The sequence below is a fragment of the Oncorhynchus kisutch genome, linkage group LG3 (genome assembly GCF_002021735.2).
Source record: "Oncorhynchus kisutch isolate 150728-3 linkage group LG3, Okis_V2, whole genome shotgun sequence".
Classification (NCBI taxonomy): Eukaryota; Metazoa; Chordata; class Actinopteri; order Salmoniformes; family Salmonidae; genus Oncorhynchus; species Oncorhynchus kisutch.
In genome coordinates, this window is record NC_034176.2 from 15,964,342 (window position 1) to 15,983,372 (window position 19,031).

The 19,031-nt window shown below is 42.9% G+C and overlaps 1 protein-coding gene across 9 annotated transcripts in view; it reads left to right on the forward strand.

Annotated features, from left to right (window-relative positions):
• LOC109875927 (ras GTPase-activating protein 1) overlaps positions 1-19,031 on the forward strand; it is a 49,401-nt gene that overhangs the window by 16,425 nt on the left and 13,945 nt on the right. For 8 of the 9 annotated variants that reach the window (XM_031817688.1, XM_031817689.1, XM_031817690.1 and 5 more), the window contains 9 exons: positions 6,231-6,383; positions 8,172-8,307; positions 10,053-10,123; positions 13,591-13,708; positions 14,004-14,035; positions 15,816-15,868; positions 16,099-16,249; positions 16,535-16,613; positions 16,737-16,860. In XM_031817688.1, the coding sequence (XP_031673548.1) occupies positions 6,231-6,383; positions 8,172-8,307; positions 10,053-10,123; positions 13,591-13,708; positions 14,004-14,035; positions 15,816-15,868; positions 16,099-16,249; positions 16,535-16,613; positions 16,737-16,860 (917 nt within the window). Of the gene's footprint in view, positions 1-85; positions 363-6,230; positions 6,384-8,171; positions 8,308-10,052; positions 10,124-13,590; positions 13,709-14,003; positions 14,036-15,815; positions 15,869-16,098; positions 16,250-16,534; positions 16,614-16,736; positions 16,861-19,031 lie in introns of those variants that run through there. The other variant, XM_031817709.1, reaches the window with a different exon arrangement.

The following is a 19,031-nucleotide window of genomic DNA, read 5'->3' on the forward strand; positions in this document are numbered from 1 at the left end:
CCTCTTCCCTCAGTGTTTAGATGATTAAGGAAACTGGACAACTGATCAGAATATTTTTTTAAATTACTTAGCATCACTTCCAGCATATTATGTGAGGTCCATTCCAGTAGCCCTCTTCCTCCTTTGGTTGCTGCTTACTGACCCTAGAGTGCGGAGATGACTTTATCTGTGCGGCAGGTTCATAGCATAGCACAGATGGATTTAGAGTTGTGTTTGCATTGCTTTCCGCACCGGAGCACTCAGACCCTAGTCACTCCAACTCAACGTTTTCCTCGGCAGCAGAACAATCCGCATCAGTGGAGCGGGAACTCCTTGTGAGAGAGCGGGACAGACCAGGAGATGCAGCAGAGAGCGAACTCCGCGTAAGTGTGGCACCTAGCCATCCAGCCCTCCTTACTTTCCTAACAGGCTGGTAGGACAGGAGACTGAGATCTCTTTTCTCTCTCTTTGTTATTCATCTCTACCAGACAGAGTAGGGTTCTTGGAATTACCCATACCTTATTCCCCTAAATATAATTTGTAAGGCTTTGCTTTTTGTTTGGGTGAGTTAATGCTATGATTCTATATTTCATTGATCGATTGTTGGAATCCACATTAATTGGCACCATTGATGTAGACAAATTGCGATCTATATAATGATGTAGCATATGTTCCCTAGGTTCTCCTCCTGTACTTACAACTTGATGCTCCTTTGAGTTTTTCTAGTCTTCATTCATATTATGACAAGCTACATTATCCCCATCTCATTTGAATATGGCTCCAAATAGCAAATTTTTGTTTTTAGAAAATTGCACATGAAAAACTTTTATTTTACATTGGAATAAAGCAAACTCCTAACTCAAATTGATTACCACTAAATAAAACAGTTGATGAAGTTTAATATACATTGAAATAGGCAATGTTAGAGATTGGATGATAAACCAAATATTATTGACACTGACCATATTAATCACTTATTGCAGGCATTTTGCTCAGCTCTAGGCTATATGTTTGCTAGACCTTGTGGGTACCACTTAAGGAGGACAGTCCAATTTGTGGGGGGAAAGTGTGATTGGCTCGTTTCCCCTCATGACCGCTGGCAGCTCAGCTGAGGCACATCGCTGATCTGAAGTGGTGCAGTTTCATTACTTGTTGACGCTGATAAGGAGTGACTTGACATCTTCTGAGATATTTTAGCATGGTGGCATCCATTGTGAGAGGAGGAAGGGGGGAAACAGGAGAGGGAATGCACACGAGAACTAGAGCCAGAGAGAAATGGTCATTCCTCAATCGAACATCAACAAGCTGAGTCTGCCCTCTCAGCCCTAGAGATGTAGCCTTTGGAAATCGAGAGGTCTCGTCCCTGTCCCTCTCTCCTTCCTGCCCTCCACTCCATCCGTCCAGGGCTAACCAGAGGTCATGTCCTGAATGCTCAAACACAGATGCATTTCTGATTCATCAATTTGATTTGAGGAGCCTGGTGAAAGGGAAAAGACAGTACATGGTATATAGATAGGCTATTGGCTTGTTTCCCTTGGCACAATTTGAGAGTTCAAGCTGTGAAATGCTTTCCCAAAAAATAATTTTGAAACCTCTTCCTTCAAAGTGGCTATTTTGAACTACAAATAATATAATTGTGTAAATCCATCGGTAAGGGAATCTCACATTGGTCCTGCCAAATAATGTTTTCAGTGAGTAGTCTAATGAAATCGGGTAGCCTAAATGCTAGTGTTTTTACATGGCCATATTTGATGTGAAAATATACACCTAAAACATTTAGCCAGAGGTGAACCTTGATGTGCCTCACTAAAGCTGCATGTGACTAGACACCATCTCAGCAGCTCCGGAGGGAGGTAGTTTTTTTAATGAAAAATTACAGTTCTCAGCCTGTAGCCTCCTGTGGCAGAAACCCTTCCACAGGTTGTCAGTCCAAATGGAACACTCTGAATGGTCTGAAAATTGCTATGGTGAACGTCAGCACCCTTGGAATCTAATGCAGAGAGAATTGCAGGGTTTCAGCTTGCCCTGAATACTCTTGCACATTGGTTACATAGGTGAAAACTGTTATATTCTTCACTCAGCTAATTGAGGGAAAAAAAAACATTTTGTATTGGTTAATCCTCTCAAGATACACTGTAGCGTACTGGCTATATGCGATACACACTGACTCAAACAGAGGATTTTAAATTATTTGCTTGCCATGTTTCCTTCCGAAACTGTCAAGACACGTCATTACAGCAGCCACTAACTCTGTCTGCCCGCACTATGCTGTGTGTGTGAAAGCTCTCTGTGGGTTTCAGATAGGAGCCTCCATCTAGTCCTCAACACTAAATCTACCCAACTCTCTTCCTCTTTCTCATGAGCGGTGTGAATTTCTGACTTTGCATTAAATTAGTCTTGCTTTTTCATTTCGTGCCAGCTGCATATGTCACATGCTGGAAATGGAGGCCCTCTTCTATCATGTTGTTGAAGTGAAGGAGCCTCTGTTGCCTGCTGTCATGTGATGTAACTCCCTGTACCTGTGCTTCCTGTGAGAAAGAGGTGCCTAGACTCTGCGAGGAGAGTGCCTGCTTCCACTGTGTGGGTGGGTGGAGGTTTGTTTTGCTTTTTACCTAGCCTATTAGGTGAAGGACAGTCATGTTTGCATGACCAGTCAGTTTTATTGTTGACAAGTTTGTTCTTTTAGTGCACAGTATGCAGGATACAGAGCAGCCTTATTTTAGGCTTCTTTTTTTAAGAGTAGTGCTTAAGGGTTAAACTAGTAGCTGCCAGTAGGAACAGCCAGAGCAGAGCCTCATTGTGCTGCTCTTGATTCATGCACTGACACAACGAGGCATTCCTCAGGCTGATAAAACCAGCGTGTCCTATCGCTGCTGTCATGGTTCATGTTCATACCCCATTCATCACAACACCCTGGCTAACCCCGGTCTCCCCCATCCCCCAAAACGCTCTAACTTACACCCATATAAAAAATAAGCTTGTACATTAGTGAGGACTGCATTGTCATAGGGTGTAACAACTTAATTTTGATAAAACATTGCTTAGTTTCCATGCTTTTGTTGCTTTAAATAACTATGCAGTAGCTTGAGTAACTTCTAGCTGGTTACTGCACATAGGTCGGTGGAATATTTATAGACATTTCTTATTTTAAGTATTGCAAATGGAAAGCGTTTCTACGCGCTCATCTCTCAATGAATAAACTTACGCACACAAGCGGTTTCAGACGTGGTGGGAGTGGAACACTTACGGGTGTTGCAATGAGAAATATGACAAGCATCGGTCTAACACTATAAAAAGGAACACTGAAATTATTCAATAATAATCTAATATTTGCAAGAGTTGCACTTTTTAGAATGTATGCAAGAAAATTAGCCCAAAAAACATTCACACCTTGGCCCCTAGGCTAATCAGCCATCTCTTTCTACTCACACAGCCACCATCGGACACCATCGTGACTATAACAGCTATACAGACAGTTCTGATCTAAGGCAATTAAATTCTCTCCAGTGCAGCTACAATGTAGTTTAGCAAACCTGGACGTCTGTCCAAGCCACAGCTGGCCAGTACAGCTCCGCTCAGGAAGAAAGACACACAGTCATGGGGAGTTTCACTGTAGGAACCCACCTGCCTTAGCATTAACACTCCACTCCCTGTGAATCTGCACAGCAGCACTGAGATTACTGTGGACCTCTCGCTCTCTGCTTCCTCCGGATGGAACCCCCACTGTCTTCTGGCCTGTAAAATATGATGAGAGGATGCTCTGTGCACATATCTCATGGTGCAGGTAATGCGTGTGTTGGCAAGCCGTGTGTTGTTCCCTTTACAGACTGAGGGGTTAATAGTTGCTGGATAAATAAATAATGAAACAAACAACCGTGAGAGATGGAGAGGAAAAAAGCCTGTAGCTGCTGCGTCTTTAGTGGAATCACAACCCCGGTTGTGCTGATATTCTTTGACCCAGAGCTACAAAGCAGACTGTGTGCGTAGGCAAACACCAAATGACTCATCCCTGGATCAGACTCTTTCCTCTGCTGTTATTGTGTTGTCGTTGTTTCAGATCGAGACGGGCAGGATATTTGCTCTATGCAAATGTTGGGTGAATAATATGGTTCTCTATACACTAGGAAAGATGCATTTGAAATGAGAATAATCATGAATCAATTTCAGCAGTTCTTTCAGAGTTTGACATTTACAGTAGGCTTAGGCCTGCTTAGACACTTGATAAACCCATCTCTTCAATATATACACCTTTTTAGTTTAGGCAGATGTTGGAAAGATGCTAAGTGAAGACCTGAACATCCAATTCAACAGCAATACTGTTGGTTCAGGCCAACATGTATCTTCCACCCCACTTTTTGTAGGCATTGTACTATAGTCAGGCTCCATGCTGACTGATGTATCCATGCCCCTATATACATGACGGGGTACCAGTACGAGTTAATTGAGGTAGATATGTACATAGGTAGAGGTAAAGTGACTAGGCAACAGGATGGATAATAAACAGTAGCAGCAGAGTATGTGATGAGTCAAAGGAGTTAGTGCAAAAAGGGTCAATACAGATATGTCAACTATTTAGCAGTCTCTCAATCATACGTTCACTTCTCACATCTGTCTTCCTCAGTCTCTCCATCAAACAAAACCTTTAGCCTGCCAGTCTCTTAACCCCCTCCCAGGAGCTCCACTGGCCTTTTCCCCCATCCACAGCACACCTACCCCCACACCAGACTTCATCGCTATCATTATTATTTTACAATCGCATACCCCTGCTCCTCTAAACCAGATGGGAGCACTTAAAGTCTTGTTTGAAAATAGCTGTGACAACCCATTCATCTCCCCCCCTGTTCTGTGGTGTTAGCCCAAAATCTGGGCCAATGTGTAAATGTTTCACCCATCTGGCGGGAACGTTAAGTCGGTGACCTGCTGAAACTTTAACCAGTGGTAGAAAAGCTTCTGTTTGACTTAAAAAGCAGCCTGCTTTTAATGGTGTGGCTGAAGCTTAAAAAGCTTTTGTCGTTTACGCTCCGTTCCACTCTCCTCTCGCCTATTTTAGTGGCTGCTCTATATAGGTAGACTAGAGGGTAAAATCTTGGTGCAGTTTCTTACTAGCTTAATATTTCAGAAGATGTCAATGTAATGTTATGCTCACACTCGCTGTTGACTTGAGAATTGACCCTAGAGTCCTAGACACTCAAACTCAGTGGTGTCTTTTAAACACATAACATGAATAGTGGTGATCCCTCCTTGTTTTGGCTAGCATAGTTTGCTGGCATTTTAGTCTTGTCTAGTCTACATAAAACTAGATAAGAGCATTCTATCAAGTCCAAGAGTAAGGCCGTATACTACGATCTCTGCGAGACCAAGAACCCCAAAACAAAGCCTAGTCCCAAGTCAAGACATAACATAACAGACCCAGCCGAGTACAGGGTTATTTTGAGCAGCAGGCTAGGCCTATTTGTTTGCCTTGAATCAGTCACAAAGAATCTCTGTGTGGTTGTTAGGGTTTTATGAATGAGGGTTAGTAAAGAAATGGTCTAATTTATAAAACTCTTGATTCAGATTTTTTTTTTTTTAGGAGACATGGATGAATGAGTGTTAACTACTGAAGGATTACTAATGATGGACCAATGAGTAAAATGTTAATTGAATATGTGACTCCATTGAGTCTGTGGGAGGGGATGACTGTAACAAACTGAGAATGGTTTGAGATGTTGGGAACTGAAAGCGTTCATGTTACTGAATGGAATAGCCTAAGCTAATGATGGATGGGGTGAACAATGGAGTGGGTGTTTGGATGAATGTGGTAAGTCAATTTATGAATGACACTGCAGCACAGTTAATCATAAATTCAGTGATTTTATTTGATTTATTATTCATATTGTTTTACAAAGTGAACCAAATTTGAACTTATTATTATTATTATTATTATTATTATTATTATTTTTGCATCACAGAAAAGTGTTCCACTTTTGTTTTTGAATAAAAAAGTGTTTGAAATCACATTCTGGCTAATGTCACGCTGTGCAACAAGCCTACATAAAGACTTTGTGTGTTACTGTGTGTATGTCCCTCCCCGCTCGAGTTCTCTCAGGTGGTATGCTTCATAGAACACAGCCTTAGTGTTGACAATGTCTCCCAGAGAGAGAAAAAAGTGTAATATTGCGAGCTGAATACAGAGGGAAAAATGGTGTACATGTAGGCCTAGGTATCCAAGGTTGACGATGCCCGTCCGTCCCTCCCTCACTTTGTTTTAGGTGGTACCATGGGAAGCTGGACCGGACCATTGCTGAGGAGCGGTTGCGGCAGGCCAAGACTCCTGGCAGCTACCTCATCAGGGAGAGTGACCGCCGGCCCGGCTCCTTTGTCCTGTCCTTCCTCAGCTTGACCAGCGTGGTCAACCATTTCAGGTCAGTCAAAGCATGCGCACGCACACACAAACACGGAGTTAATTAATTCACAATGCATTAGTCATGACGCAGGTCAATCGCACAGACGCAGAAGTATGTCTCCATGACCTGCATATAGTGGGCTACAAACCTTTTTTTGTTATCCCATGGTTCTTAAACTTTTTCAGCTCGAGACCCAAACAAGAAATTAACCGCTATCCCTTGACCTATCCCTGTGGGTTACAGATACAGACACTATGAATACTGCACAAACCACGTCTAAGTTTATAGCCTTAGCCACCATGTCTCTAACAGCCTGCATCACAGAACAGAAAGTGAGCCAATGCAGATGTTAGACATAACATTCAGGATCCCATTGCTGGCTCCTTTGGGGCAAGTGTGTGGGTGAAGGTGAGACTTGTCTTTGACAGAGGGATGCATGCGTGGACGGCCCGGCAACCATGCTTCTGATTACCAGCAGGCAGGACATTACCTCCATCCCCTCATTACCTTTTGGGGCTCAGGTAGCCTAGTGGTTAGAGCATTTGGCCTGTAACCGAAAGGATGCTGGATTGAATTCCCAAGCTGACACGGTAAAAATCTGTTCTGCCCCTGAACAAGGCAGTTAACCCGCTGTTCCCCGGTAGGCCGTCATTGTAAATAAGAATTTGTTCTTAACGGACTTGCCTAGTTAAATAAAGGTGTTAAAAATATATATATATCCGCCCCCTTATCTTAGTATTGTCTCCATCAGACCTTAGCTCCTGACAACACTACCCACTCGCATCTACTGAAATGTGGAGAAGTAATGACCTTTTCACAGCACTCCTGGTGTGTGAAGTTTTCTGGGTTTCTCCAGTGCTTTGGATGGCTGTGAGAGTGATGTTAGTCAGAACATGCATGCAGCCATCCACATAGCAGTTCTGTCTGCCTTATCTTGACTCTGTGGGGTCTTTTTGTAGCTCATTTGGTAGAGCATAGCACTTGTAATGCCAGGTTAGTGGGTTAAATTCCCGGGACGACCCATACGTAAAATGTATGCAAGTCGCTTTGGATAAAAGCGTTTGCTAAATGGCATATTTATTAATACCTTCAGGGTGTGTGCACTGTACATTCAACTGGATTCATTCCAGTTCGATATATCTGTCGATAAGGCCTGGCCTGCATTCATGACATCACCCGCGCCTGGACCAGATCAACACCAAGCATTTCAATAGACGACTGAATAATGTATGGGGAAATGATGACATCTCATTCACAGCATTTCTTTAGAGACATGATAGCGTTGATGCTGGAAACCCTTGTGGAATGGTATTAGGAAGGCAAGGTTAAACAATAGCCTAACCATGGGAAGATGTCCTTGAATGGTGTCTAATCTACTGTACATTAGTCAGACAGAGATTTGCTCAACAGATGGGCTGCGACTGAAGGATTATTCTAGGCTCCCCACTGTTAGCTGGCTCGCCAAGACTTTAATCATGCCATTGTCATCATTACTGGAGTAATTTCACACCCGACTATAATCAGTTGAGTCATGATAGTTTAATGCATCTGTTCTCCTTTTTGTTTCACAGATCCCAGGGCAACTGGGCCTACTTTTAGCACTGTGCTGTTCTGCTCTTGTACTTTTTGATGGTTTGAGTAGAATTTGTGGAAAGTGTAGCCTACTTATTTCTGCTGATTTGAATTGTTCAAACTGACAATTGAATTTAGGCCTTTATTTTCATACTTAATATTTTCTGCACACAGCACATTTTGTTTAGCGAATCAATTTGATATTGTGCGCTGTGTATCTGTGCATGTTTACAGGATAATCGCCATGTGTGGAGACTATTACATTGGCGGGCGCCGGTTCTCGTCCCTGTCGGACCTGATTGGTTATTACAGCTATGTGTCTTGCCTGCTGAAAGGTGAAAAGCTGCTATCACCTGTGGCTCCCCCAGAGGTAAGATTCCATTACGCTCAAGAGTAGAAACGGAGGTAAGACTCCCCCCCCTACATACTCAATGTACAGTGCCTTCAAAGTGTTCACACCCCTTGACTTAACATTTAGTAGTTATAGGCTGGATTTAAAATGTATTAAATTTAGATTTTTTTTGGGGGGGGGGGGTCACTGGTCTACACAACACCCAATAATGTCAAAGTAGAGTTATGTTTTTAGAAATGTTTACGTAAATGTCTTGGGTCAAATCAGTATTCAACCTCTTTGTTATGGCAAGCCTAAATAAGTTCAGGAGTAAACATTTGCATAACTTAAATAAGTTGACTCACTCTGTTTAACATTTTATTTTTGACTACCTCATCGCTATACCCCACCTACGCAATTATCTGTAAGGTCCCCCAGTCGAGCAAGGAATTTCAAACACAGATCCAACCCTAAAGACCAGGGAGGTTTTTCAATGCCTCGCAAAAAAGGGCACCTATTGGTAACCTAACAGTTGTGGCTACTTCACGTGGTGTATTGTTTTCTCTAATTTCTTGCCCTTGTGCTGTTGTCTGTAACCAATAATGTTTGTACCATGTTTTGTGTTGCTACCATGCTGGGTTGTTGTCTTAGGTCTCTCTTTATGTAGTGTTGTCTCGCTTGTCGTGATGTGTTTTTGTCTTATTTAAAAAAAATCCCAGCCCCTGTCCACGCAGGAGACCTTTTGGTAGGCCATAATTGTAAATAAGAATTTGTTCTTAACTCACTAGCCTAGTTAAAAGGTAAAGATCTGGTAAACATTTAAAAAGCAGACATTGAATATCCCTTTGAGCATGGTGAAGTTATTATTTACACTTTGGATGGGCTATCAATACACCCAGTCACTACAAAGATACAAGCGTCCTTCCTAACTCCGTTGCCGGAGAGTTATGATACCGCTCAGGGATTTTACCATGAGGCCAATGGTGACTTTAAAACAGAGTTTAATGGCTGTGATAGAACTGAGGATGGATCAACAATATTGTAGTTACTCCACAATACTAACCTAATTGACAGTGAAAAGGAAGCCTGTACAGAATAAAAAGTATTCCAAAATATGCATCCTGTTTGCAACAAAGCACTAAAGTAATACTAAAAAAATAAATGCAAATAACATTTCACTCTGGTAGGCTAGAGACAGGAAAATAACCACATTTATGTGTGGAACCAATTTATACAAATCTTTCCATGCAAACATTTTCCTACCAAACTGGGCATGAACTATAAACAGTAGCTTACTGCTAACAAAGGAGCTGTAGAATAATATAATAGTTCAGTATAATGCTTCTAGAAAGAAATGGCTAAATGCAAAAGGAAAATACAACATTTTAAAATATGGCCAGATTAGACATTGTGCATGTTTGACAAGTGGGCAGAAATCCACATAGTCATAGTGAGAGAGGAAAAAATCTATTTTAATAAAAAATGTTTTCAGGCTGTAACACAACAAAATGTGGAACAAGGCAAGTGGTATGAATACTTTCTGAAGACACTGTATCTGGGAGATATCTGTCCCAACTTCCCCTACACCCCAGGCCATATTTCATAACTATCTCGAGAGAGCGAGAAGCCAGGAAAATACTAATGAGAGGTGTCCTGGAGGGTGTCTAGTCGAATACTTTCATTTGGATTGCTGAGGGGAGGGTTTGAAGATTTTAGTGGAAGCATTGGTTAATAGTGCAGTTTTTTAATAGTGTGCTTGTGTCTGTCTGTGCTTATGTGTGTAGCCTGTAGAGGACAGGAGGCGAGTGAGAGCCATTCTTCCATACACCAAAGTGCCAGAGACCGATGAGATCAGGTAAAACCTACAAAGACACATTTTATGGAATGTGAGTGCCTTGTTGAAGGAGAGGACTGACAAGCACATCATCCGAATAATACAAAAACAGACCTCTCCCTGTCATTTAGCAAGACCCAGCACACTAACAGGTGAGTCTGGCTATTCTTTGTCAGATCATGAGAAACGTCTTTCTGAATCCAAGCCTTAACACAGAGACACTGCTAGCTCAGTCTTTGCATGGTTCTATCCAGTCAGCTATCTTTCTTTACAGTGGTGTGTAGCTTAAAGGAGACACCTTGTGGTGAATTGGTGCTACTACACCCAAACATTGCTGCAGGGACTTGCTTCCATACAGCCATGCGCATTAGTGAGGTCGGGCACTGATATTGGGCGATTAGACCTGGCTCACAGTCAGCATTCCAATTCATCCCTAAGGTGTTCAATGGGGTTGAGGTCAGGGCTCTGTGTAGGCCAGTCAAGTTTTTCCACCGATCTTGACAAACCACTTCTGTGTGGACCTTACTTTGTGCACGGGGGGCATAGTCATGCTAAAACAGGAAAGAGCCTTCCCTAAACTGTTGCCACAAAGTTGGAAGCACAGAAATGTCTAGAATGTCATTGTATGCTGTTGCTTTAAGATTTCCCTTCACTGGAACAAAGACACCTAGCCCAACCCATGAGAAATAGCCACCAAACTTTATAGGCTGGCCATGCCTTCCGCCTGGCTACTTCAACCTCGGCCAACAGCTCCGCCCCCCCCGCAGCTCCTCGCCCAAGCCTCTCCAGGTTCTCCTTTACCCAAATCCAGATAGCAGATGTTCTGAAAGAGCTGCAAAACCTGGACCCGTACAAATCAGCTGGGCTTGACAATCTGGACCCTCTATTTCTGAAACTATCTGCCACCATTGTCGCAACCCCTATTACCAGCCTGTTCAACCTCTCTTTCATCTCGTCTGAGATCCCCAAGGATTGGAAAGCTGCCGCAGTCATCCCCCTCTTCAAAGGGGGAGACACCCTGGACCCAAACTGTTACAGACCTATATCCATCCTGCCCTGCCTATCTAAGGTCTTCGAAAGCCAAGTCAACAAACAGGTCACTGACCATCTCGAATCCCACCGTACCTTCTCCGCTGTGCAATCTGGTTTCCGAGCCGGTCATGGGTGCACCTCAGCCACACTCAAGGTACTAAACGACATCATAACCGCCATCGATAAAAGACAGTACTGTGCAGCCGTCTTCATCGACCTTGCCAAGGCTTTCGACTCTGTCAATCACCATATTCTTATCGGCAGACTCAGTAGCCTCGGTTTTTCGGATGACTGCCTTGCCTGGTTCACCAATTACTTTGCAGACAGAGTTCAGTGTGTCAAATCGGAGGGCATGCTGTCCGGTCCTCTGGCAGTCTCTATGGGGGTGCCACAGGGTTCAATTCTCGGGCCGACTCTTTTCTCTGTGTATATCAATGATGTTGCTCTTGCTGCGGGCGATTCCCTGATCCACCTCTACGCAGACGACACCATTCTATATACTTTCGGCCCGTCCTTGGACACTGTGCTATCTAACCTCCAAACAAGCTTTAATGCCATACAACACTCCTTCCGTGGCCTCCAACTGCTCTTAAACGCTAGTAAAACCAAATGCATGCTTTTCAACTGGTCGCTGCCTGCACCTGCATGCCCGACTAGCATCACCACCCTGGATGGTTCCGACCTAGAATATGTGGACGTCTATAAGTACCTAGGTGTCTGGCTAGACTGCAAACTCTCCTTCCAGACTCATATCAAACATCTCCAATCGAAAATCAAATCAAGAGTCGGCTTTCTATTCCGCAACAAAGCCTCCTTCACTCAAGCCGCCAAGCTTACCCTAGTAAAACTGACTATCCTACCGATCCTCGACTTCGGCGATGTCATCTACAAAATGGCTTCCAACACTCTACTCAGCAAACTGGATGCAGTCTATCACAGTGCCATCCGTTTTGTCACTAAAGCACCTTATACTACCCACCACTGCGACTTGTATGCTCTAGTCGGCTGGCCCTCGCTACATATTCGTCGCCAGACCCACTGGCTCCAGGTCATCTACAAGTCTATGCTAGGTAAAGCTCCGCCTTATCTCAGCTCACTGGTCACGATGGCAACACCCATCCGTAGCACGCGCTCCAGCAGGTGTATCTCACTGATCATCCCTAAAGCCAACACCTCATTTGGCCGCCTTTCGTTCCAGTACTCTGCTGCCTGTGACTGGAACGAATTGCAAAAATCGCTGAAGTTGGAGACTTTTATCTCCCTCACCAACTTCAAACATCAGCTATCTGAGCAGCTAACCGATCGCTGCAGCTGTACATAGTCTATTGGTAAATAGCCCACCCTTTTCACCTACCTCATCCCCTTACTGTTTTTATTTATTTACTTTTCTGCTCTTCTGCACACCAATATCTCTACCTGTACATGACCATCTGATCATTTATCACTCCAGTGTTAATCTGCAAAATTGTAATTATTTGCCTACCTCCTCATGCCTTTTGCACACATTGTATATAGACCCCCCCTTCGTTTTCTACTGTGTTATTGACTTGTTAATTGTTTACTCCATGTGTAACTCTTTGTTGTATGCTCACACTGCTATGCTTTATCTTGGCCAGGTCGCAGTTGCAAATGAGAACTTGTTCTCAACTAGCCTACCTGGTTAAATAAAGGTGAAATGAAAAAAAAAAAAAAAATAAATAGTTGGCACCATGCATTTGGGCAGGTAGTTCTCCTGGCATGCGCCAAACCCAGATTTGTCTGTCTACCAGATGGTGGAGCGTGATTCATCACTCCAGAGAACGTGTTTCCACTGCTCCAATGGCGGCAAGCTTTACACCACTCCAGCCGACAGGGTGTGTGCTGGCATTGCGCATGGTGATATTAGGCTTGTGTTCAGCTGCTCGGCCATGGGAACCCATTTCATGAAGCTCTCGACGAACAGTTCTTATGCTGACGTTGCTTGCAGATGCTTCAGCACTCGCTCTGTGAGCTTGTGTGGCCTACCACTTCGCGGCTGAGCCGTTGTTGCTCCTAGATGTTTCCATTTCACAATAACGGCACCTACAGTTGGAGGAAGCTCTAGCAGGGCAGAAATTTGACTGACTTGTTGGAAAGGTGGGATCTAATGACGGTGCCATGTTGAAAGTCTTGAGTTCTTCAGTCATTCTAAAGTCAATGTTTGTCTATGGAGAATGCATGGATGTGTGCTCGATTTTTATACACCTGACAGGTGTGACTGAAATAGCCGAATACACTAATTTAAAGGGGTGTCCACATACTAGTTCAGTCGGCGATTAGCTGTAAAGCCTCAAGGAACCCCCACAGCCTTTAGATCTCTTAACTAAATAGACAATCATTATTGAGGAAAACAGTGTTATTTTTTGTGTAAAAGGAGACACAAGTGTAAGTACATGTGTAGCAAAACATTGACCTGTTCCTCCTCTCCTGTCCGTTAGCTTCCTAAAAGGGGACATGTTTATCGTTCACAATGAACTGGATGACGGCTGGATGTGGGTGACCAACGTGAGGACAGAGGAGCAGGGCCTCATTGTAGAGGATCTAGTGGAGGAGGTGGTGAGTTAAAGATCAGTGCCCTGCACATGCTTAAGATCAGCCCTAACCAGACACCATTCATTGTGCCCCAAACGGTACACTATGTTCTGCACTGCTAAAGTAAATATGGTACCATTTGGGAAACTGTTGTGGTTTGCCATTTGAAAACACCTTTTACCTTTTTTTTTTAAACATTACATTTGAATTTTTTTTAACCCAGGTGGCAATGGTAGCCATTTTATAAGTATTTCCTGTCTTTTAAATTTGTCATTACTGCTTCACTGATTGGTTGAACTAACATTGTTCTTGTTTTCAGGGACGGGAGGAGGACCCACATGAGGGCAAAGTGTAAGTTTATTTTTATTCTCCTAGGTGGCCATACTATCCAACCCCCCCCCCCCCCCCCACACACACACACACACACACACAGAGAACATCAACTCAATAGGAGAGCTTCATTTGTTAAAATGGCTCATAGGCTGTCTAAAAATATAATTGGAAGTTCATTATATCCCCACCTTCTGGCTGCCTCTGCACGCAACCCATGGTTACAATATCTTCTATCCAACATATGTTTTCCTGTTGTGAAGGGGAGTGTGGTGTATACGAGAGGTCGACCGATTTCATCGGAATGGCCGATTTTTAATTAGGGCCGATTTCAAGTTTTCGTAACAATCGGAAATCGGTATTTTTGGGCACAGATTTGGGCGATTTAAAAAATAATAATAATTAAAAATATTTTATTTATTTAACTAGGCAAGTCAGTTAAGAACACATTCTTATTTTCAATGACTGCCTAGGAATGGTGGGTTAACTGCCTCGTTCAGGGGCAGAATGACAGATTTTCACCTTGTCAGCTCGGGGGATCCAATCTGGCAACCTTACAGTTAACTAGTCCAACGCTATAACGACCTGCCTCTCTCTCTCGTTGCACTCCACAAGAAGACTGCCTGTTACGCGAATGCAGTAAGCCAAGGTAAGTTGCTAGCTAGCATTAAACTTATCTTATAAAAACAATCAATCAATCATAATCACTAGTTAACTGCACATGGTTGATGATAGTATTAGATATTATCTAGCGTGTCCTGCGTTGCATATAATCTGACTGAGCATAGAAGCATCTAAGTATCTAACTGAGCGGTGGTAGGCAGAAGCAGGCATGTAAACATTCATTCAAACAGCACTTTCTTTGTGTTTTGCCAGCAGCTCTTTGTTGTGCGTCAAGCATTGCGCTGTTTATGACTTCAAGCCTATCAAATCCCGAGATGAGGCTGGTGTAACCGAAGTGAAATGGCTAGCTAGTTAGCGCATGGTACAAATGGTATAGAGGGAAATAGTCCTATAATTCCTATAATAACTACAACCTAAAACTTCTTACTAGGGAATATTGAAGACTAATTTTAAAAGGAACCACCAGCTTTCATATGTTCTCATGTTCTGAACAAGGAACTTAAACGTTAGCTTTCTTACATGGCACATATTGCACTTTTACTTTCTTCTCCAACACTTTGTTTTTGCATTATTTAAACCAAATTGAACATGTTTCATTATTTATTTGAGGCTGAATTGATTTTATTGATGTATTATATGAAGTTAAAATAAGTGTTCATTCAGTATTGTTGTAATTGTCATTATTGCAAATAAAAAATCGGCCGATTTTAATCGGTATCGGATTTTTTGGTCCTCCAATAATCGGTATCAGTGTTGAAAAATCATAATCGGTCGACCTCTAGTGTATACAGCATACGTCGTTAGTGACATTGACATAGTCCATGTTTGCATCCATGCGGCTCAGTGAAGTCTATGATGTAGTTTGTGACTCTGATACAAACACAATCCGGCTGTATATCTAGGTGTGTTTATTTTGTTTGCCAGCCTCCCGAAGACGGACTGTAGAATGTGAAAAATACATTTCACAAATCAAGCATCAATTTATTTATTTTTTCAGTTAATTAATTCAGACTAAGTTTGCTTTCTGAAGTCCAACAGGATCTATCAAGTTGTGATTCATCATCCTAGACTGATCCAACCCTTCTGAAACCCCTCACTGCCCCCTTTTAACCCAGCACATATTGATCTGTCGGTTTTCTTTCCCTCTACACTCTCCAATGGTCCATCCTGTCTTTAGCTGGTATCACGGCAAGATCAGCAAACAGGAGGCCTATAACCTTCTGATGACAGGTACCACTATACTTTACATATTACATGATCCTCACTATAGCCTTCTGATGATTGGTATACTCTCTCTGCACAGTGGGGGTTACATTCCCATTTCTATGTGCTCTTGTTATCAACAAAATGTTCTGTTGCCGAAATATATGTTCCGATTAATGTATTGGTAGTAAAACATCAATACTAAACATGTTAATGCCAACAATATCAGTGAGTTTCTCTCGCTCTCTTTCATTTAGTTGGTCAAGTGTGCAGCTTCCTGGTCCGGCCGTCAGACAACACACCCGGGGATTACTCACTGTTTTTTCGCACTAATGAGAACATCCAAAGGTTTAAGATATGCCCCACCCCCAACAATCAGTACATGATGGGGGGGAGGTACTATAACAGGTATGTGTGACGGGGGCTCATACTGTCTCCCAGTGCAGTAACCATCAACCATGAGGCAGGCATTCAATAGAATCAGAAAATAACTGGTTAGGAAAACCCTGTGGCCTTACCTATAATTGTATAAATATGTTGTGATATCCAGGTTTACAGTCCCACATAGAAATGTAGCTTATACAGGAAGTACTAAATACTATTAAGTCTGAAGCATTATGATGGTCACTGCTGGTCAGTAGAAATAACTGCTGTGATCAGTCTCTTCTCTCTCTATCTCTCTCTCTTTGACAGTGTTGATGACATTGTGGACCATTATAAGAAGGAGCAGATTGTAGAGGGCTACAACCTGAAAGATGCTGTTTCGGTGCAGGTAAGCCTGAGTTCAGACCTCCATAGTTGTGCGACCCCTATCATATCACTTTGAGAAGGCTATAGATTTACATGTATTTCATTTAATTGTGTTGTTTTATTGACATTCATGTTTGTATTTCAGCACCAGGAACAAGTGCTCTCAGAGTTGGTGGACGGCAAGGAGATCTATAACACTATCAGACGGAAAACGAAAGATGCGTTCTACAAAAACATTGTCAAGAAAGGCTACCTCCTATTCAACAAAGGTACAGTGAAAGTCGGAAGTTGACATACTTAGGTTGTAGTCATTAACTCGTTTTTCAACCACTCCACAAATTTCTTCTTAACAAACTATAGTTTTGGGAAGTCGGTTAGGGCATCTACTTTGTGCATGACACAAGTAATTTACAGATTATTTTACTTATAATTCACTGAATCACAATTCCAGTGGGTCAGAAGTTTGCATGCACTAAGTCAAATCAAAGTTTATTTGTCACGAATACCGAATACAACATTGAAATGCTTACTTACAGGCTCTAACCAATAGTGCAAAAAAGGTATTAGGTGAACAATGGGTAAGTAAAGAAATAAAACAACAGTAAAAAGACAGGCTATAAAAGTAGCGAGGCTACATACAGACACCGGTTAGTATGGCTGATTTGAATATGTACATGTAGATATGGTTAAAGTGACTATACATATGTGATGAACAGAGAGTAGCAGTAGCGTAAAAGAGGGGGTGGTGACTGACGGGACACAATGCAGATAGCCCGGTTAGCCAATGTGCGGGAGCACTGGTTGGTCTGCCAAATTGAGGTAGTATGTACATGAATGTATAGTTAAAGTGACTATGCATATATGATAAACAGAGTAGCAGCAGCGTAAAGAGGGGTTTGGGGGGCACACATTGCAAATAGTCCGGGTAGCCATTTGATTACCTGTTCAGGAGTCTTATGGCTTGGGGGTAAAAACTGTTGAGAAGCCTTTTTGTCCTAGACTTGGCACTCTGGTACTGCTTGCCATGCGGTAGTAGAGAGAACAGTCTATGGCTGGGGTCTTTGACCATTTTTAGGGCCTTCCTCTGACACTGCCTGGTGTAGAGGTCCTGGATGGCAGGCAGCTTAGCCCCAGTGATGTACTGGGCTGTACGCACTACCCTCTGTTGTGCCTTGCGGCTGGAGGCCGAGCAATGGCCGTACCAGGCATTGATGCAACCATGCTGTGCCTTTAAACAGCTTGGAAAATTCCAGAAAATTATGTCATGGCTTTAGAAGCTTCTGATAGGCTAATTGACGTCAATTGGAAGTGTACCTGTGGATGTATTTCAAGGCCTACCTTCAAACTCAGTGCCTCTTTGCTTGACATCATGGGAATATCTAAAGAAATCAGCCAAGACCTCAGAAAAACAATTGTAGACCTCCAAGTCTGGTTCATCCTTGGGGGCGATTTCCAAACACCTGAAGATGACCACGTTTATCTGTGCATACTATTGTTTAAACACCATGGGACCACGCAGCCGTCATACCGCTCAGGAAGGAGAGGCGTTCTGTCTCCCAGAGATGAACGTACTTTGGTGCGAAAAGTGCAAATCAATCCCAGAACAGCAGCAAAGTACCTTGTGAAGATGCTGGAGGAAACAGATACAAATATATCTATATCCACAGTAAAACGAGTCCTGTATCGACAACCTGAAAGGCCGCTCAGCAAGGAAGAAGCCACTGCTCCAAAACCGCAATAAAAAAACCAGACTACGGTTTGCAACTGCACATGGGGACAAAGATCATACTTTTTGGAGAAATGTCCTCTGGTCTGATGAAACAACTTGCAACTTGCAAGCCAAAGAACACCCATCCCAACCGGCGCAGGGGTGGCAGGGGTGCACAGGGGTGGCAGCATCATGTTGTGGGGGTGTTTTTAATGCTGGAGGGACCGGTGCACTTCACAAAATAGATGGCGTCATGAGGACGAAAAATTGTGGATATTATTGAAGCAACATCTCAAGACATCAGTCAGGAAGTTAAAGCTTGGTCGCAAATGGGTCTTCCAAATGAACAATGACCCCAAGCATACTTCCAGAGTTGTGGCAAAATGGCTTACGGACAACAAAGTCAAGGTATCGAAGTAGCCATCACAAAGCCCTGACCTCAATCCTATAGAAAAAGCGTGTGTGAGCAAGGAGGCATACGAACCTGACTGAGTTACGTCAGGAGGACTGGGCCAAAATTCACCCAACTTATTGTGGGAAGCTTGTGGAAGGCTACCTGAAGTGTTTGACCCAAGTTAAACAATGTAAAGGCAATGCTACCAAATACTAATTGAGTGCATGTTAACTTTTGACCCACTGAGAATGTGATGAAAGAAATAAAAGCTGAAATAAATCACACCTCTATTATTCTGACATTTCACATTCTTAAAATGAAGTGGTGATCCTAAGACG